General features: G+C 35.2%; 1 protein-coding gene across 1 annotated transcript in view; it reads left to right on the top strand.

The window, feature by feature from the left end:
• The window catches only part of SEC23A (SEC23 homolog A, COPII coat complex component), a 46,366-nt gene extending 43,075 nt beyond the window's left edge, over window positions 1-3,291 (top strand). The window contains exon 20 of the mRNA XM_032801918.2: window positions 1,785-3,291. Within this exon, the coding sequence (XP_032657809.1) occupies window positions 1,785-1,874 (90 nt within the window). The 3' untranslated portion in view covers window positions 1,875-3,291. The remainder of the gene's footprint in view (window positions 1-1,784) is intronic.
• Window positions 3,292-3,550: the final 259 nt, after the last annotated feature.

The following is a 3,550-nucleotide window of genomic DNA, read 5'->3' as shown; positions in this document are numbered from 1 at the left end:
TTCTGAGAGTGACCACATGTACCTACAGGCCCTCTAATCTTCTATTCCAATTTTGTAAGTACAAAGGTAGAAAGGCGGGTATAGTCTTTTTAACTGGTTTTTCTTTATTTGCATGTGTATTTGCTGGAAGTGTGTTAAATTGTATTTCTGTTGGAGGAAGCTTTTTCTCCAGTTTCTATAAGCTGAAAAACCCTGTAATATTACATCTTGGAATTATAGAGATTTCTTATTTTTTTTCTTTTATTAAAAACTTCCTTTTAAAGATCTGTTTGATTTTTTCCCCAGTTGAAGCTCAAGGGAATTGAATCTGTACTCGCCAAGGAACTGGTGGGAGGAAGGAGAAAGGGAGGAGGGAAAACTGCTCTCTGTGTTTATCTCTGTCTCTCTCTCCGGGAGAAGGGAGGGGGAAAGAGGGAATCCCTTTGTCTAGATTCACGGAGCTTGAATCTGTATTCCCTCTGGGTGAGGTGGAAAGCCTCTGGTTTAAGATTCAAGGAGTTTGGATCACAGTATCTTCCAGGGAAAGCCTAGGAGAGGCCCTGGTGAAGGAAAGAGGTTACTTTCCTTGTGTTAAGATCCAGGGGGTGTGGATCTTGGGGGTCCCCAGGGAAGGTTTTGGGGAGACCAGAATTTATCGGGCGCTCAGAGTCCTGATTGGTGGCAGCGTATCAGATCTAAGTGGTAATTAAGCTTAGAGGATTTCATGCTAGTACCTCGTTTTTGGACTCTAAGGTTCATATTGAGGAAGTATACTATGACAAATATCCACACATTTTTTTCATTTCATCCTCTTAAAGCTTGTATTTTGCCATGAGCACATCATAGGGAGCTTCTTGGAATTCTTCAAGTTGTTCCCTGAGGTCAGAGAGCAAAGAGAAAAAAATGGGGAGATGACATCTTTTTGATCCCTGACTCTGTAGTGTATGACCTTTAGATATCATTACTGATTTTAAGAACTGCGGAATGGAACTGCTGTTTAGCTCTCAGCCAGCATGCATTGAAGTCTATGGAAAGACTACTCCATTTGGGTATGTCTATATTGGAATCCTGAGATGTAATTACAGCTTATCTTGACATACCCTGAGCTGGCTTGGGTACTGGAGCAACAGTGAAGACATGGCAGCTTGGGCTTCAGCATGGACTGTACTAGCCCACCTGGAATGTATTACTCATACGGAAGCTAGTGCTGCCTGGACTTCACTGCTTCAGTATCCAAGCTAGCTATATCTATACATTGGAGCTACATGAATGCCAATGTGTAGACATACCCCTTGACTTCAGAGGGCATGCATCAGGCCCTGGGCGGTTTGCTATCTTGTGTTTCCCATTGATATTTTGGGTGTGTGTCTTAAATGATAGTTAATTTAATGGTGGTAGTAACAGGCATTCCTCTGTCCTTTTTTTTTCCTATTTAGTGCACTAAGATAGGAACAGTGTAGGAAATATGGCATGACTTTTTATTTATTTTCTCTATAAAATGTATATTCAATATTTGTCAACTATTTAAACTTTAGGCTTCCCCCACATTGTCTTGTTGCAGAATCTGTTTAAGATGGGAATGAAAATAGTTGTGATGGTTTATACCTGAATTTATGCAAATATATTAAACGTATGTAAACCTACAATCTTGCATTTTTGTCAAAATGATGTTTGTAAAGCCCTTTTAAAAATATTAAATGATTATTTTACAGAACATATTGTGGAATAATTGTTTTTTCCAACTACACTTGCTTCATAATTAATATAATCTAATGAATTCTCCTTATTTTTACTTTCTCTTGGAGGAGTCTGGAGCACCCATTCTGACTGATGATGTCAGCTTGCAAGTCTTTATGGATCATCTGAAGAAACTTGCCGTCTCCAGTGCTGCCTAAAAATGATGCAACACGTTACAGACATTGACGAGCTGAACTATATTTCAGCTTTCTTTTTCCTTTATCTTTTTCAATGTGTCTGCAAACAGAATGCTGTGATATGCAAAAGCTGCCTAACTAGATTTCAAAGTGGTGTAGTTTTCAAGAAAGTATTTGTTAACAGCAAATGTCTTAATGAAATATAATTAGGGGACAAAGAAAAAAGTCTTTTTGGTTACCATGATGATTTATATATATATTATTTTTAGACCATTGATGATAACTTTGAAATGTGATAATTTTTTTAAATGGTTGAGAATGTGACTCTGCCTTGCACTACAAAGACATGTTAAACATTACAAAGGAAATCTGTAGTGGCACTGAGCTTTCTAGATTGCCTTGTGACTATTTCTCTTTACTAATTTTGAACAAAAAGCAAACAAAGATACAGAAAAAGCATATAAAATAAATAATATAAACTCACTCTTTCTGACTTAGTCTAGAACGTTTAATTTCTTCAATAATCAGTTGTGTTTGTGTGGTGATTATTTAGAAAAAAATTCTCTTTCAAGTATTGCCTTTTTTTATGTTTATTTTTTACTTTTGCTTTTTTTAGTAACAGATTGTTTTCCTCCTTTCCTTTTAAAGAATTTGAGCACAATTTAAAAAAATCAGTTCTTGTCCAAAGTGTAAACCTGACAATCCACATGTTGAACCTCTGCCAATAATTGCACCCTATTACAGTTAGTACTATCAAACACTAACATACATGAATATACTCAAGGCAAAGGAGGATAATATCTGATACATTTTAGATTGTTCTAAGAAAAACCCTACACTACAGTTGTGAAGTGATTAGAAATGTAGTCTTGATTTGTCTTAGCCTGTAAAATATACTTTTTCCCTAGGATGCATAGATTTTTTTGTTATAGCCTTATGATGATGATAATACTCTTGATGTGTGGCACTACAGATATGCTTTTTTGTTTCTGCTTCCTTTTTGTTATAAATTCAGTAGGTTGCAAATTTTTGTTGAAACAGTATTATGCATTATATGCCATAATTGTAATAAATTTGGTGATAATCTGTTCTTGATTTTTTTTTTTTTGGTAACTTAATGTGTTCACATTTACTGTTTAAAGTTTACATATGGAACAGTTGTTTACATTGCTGATGCTATTTTGACAAGCAAAAATGTAAAATTTGGTAGTGGATAATAAGAACATGTTGTGCAATGACTGAAAGAAGAGAGATAATTTTGACCTAGAAATCCAGTTATATGCTCGTGAGATAGGCATGAGTTTTCTCCTGTTTGTCTGTAAATTCTGTAAAACTTGATGAAATCAATAGCTTAGTTTTATTTCCTTAATTTTCTTTTATCTAAATGAAATTATATCCGGGCCAAAAGAAGCTCAAATAAAGCATACCTTTTCTCTCACTGTTTTGGTATTTACTTAACTGTTGGTAGAGTATATTTGCATCTGATAAACTGTTTTGTCTAAAAGCAGATGTGGTACTAAAGATGGAGATATTGAAAGTCATAATAATGTCACATATTTTGTATATTTACACAATTGTGTAATTTTGCTACTGTAACCATCAAACTTTCATCTTGGTTTCTAGAAGTACAGAAAGGGATCAAATCACTGACTATTTAGGTAGCATGAATTGTGACAGCTTCTCCAGGTACCCAGGAT

The sequence above is a fragment of the Chelonoidis abingdonii genome, chromosome 4 (genome assembly GCF_003597395.2).
Source record: "Chelonoidis abingdonii isolate Lonesome George chromosome 4, CheloAbing_2.0, whole genome shotgun sequence".
Lineage (NCBI taxonomy): Eukaryota > Metazoa > Chordata > Testudines > Testudinidae > Chelonoidis > Chelonoidis abingdonii.
The sequence above is the reverse complement of the archived record's forward strand: the minus strand, read 5'-3'. Positions and strand labels throughout refer to the sequence as shown.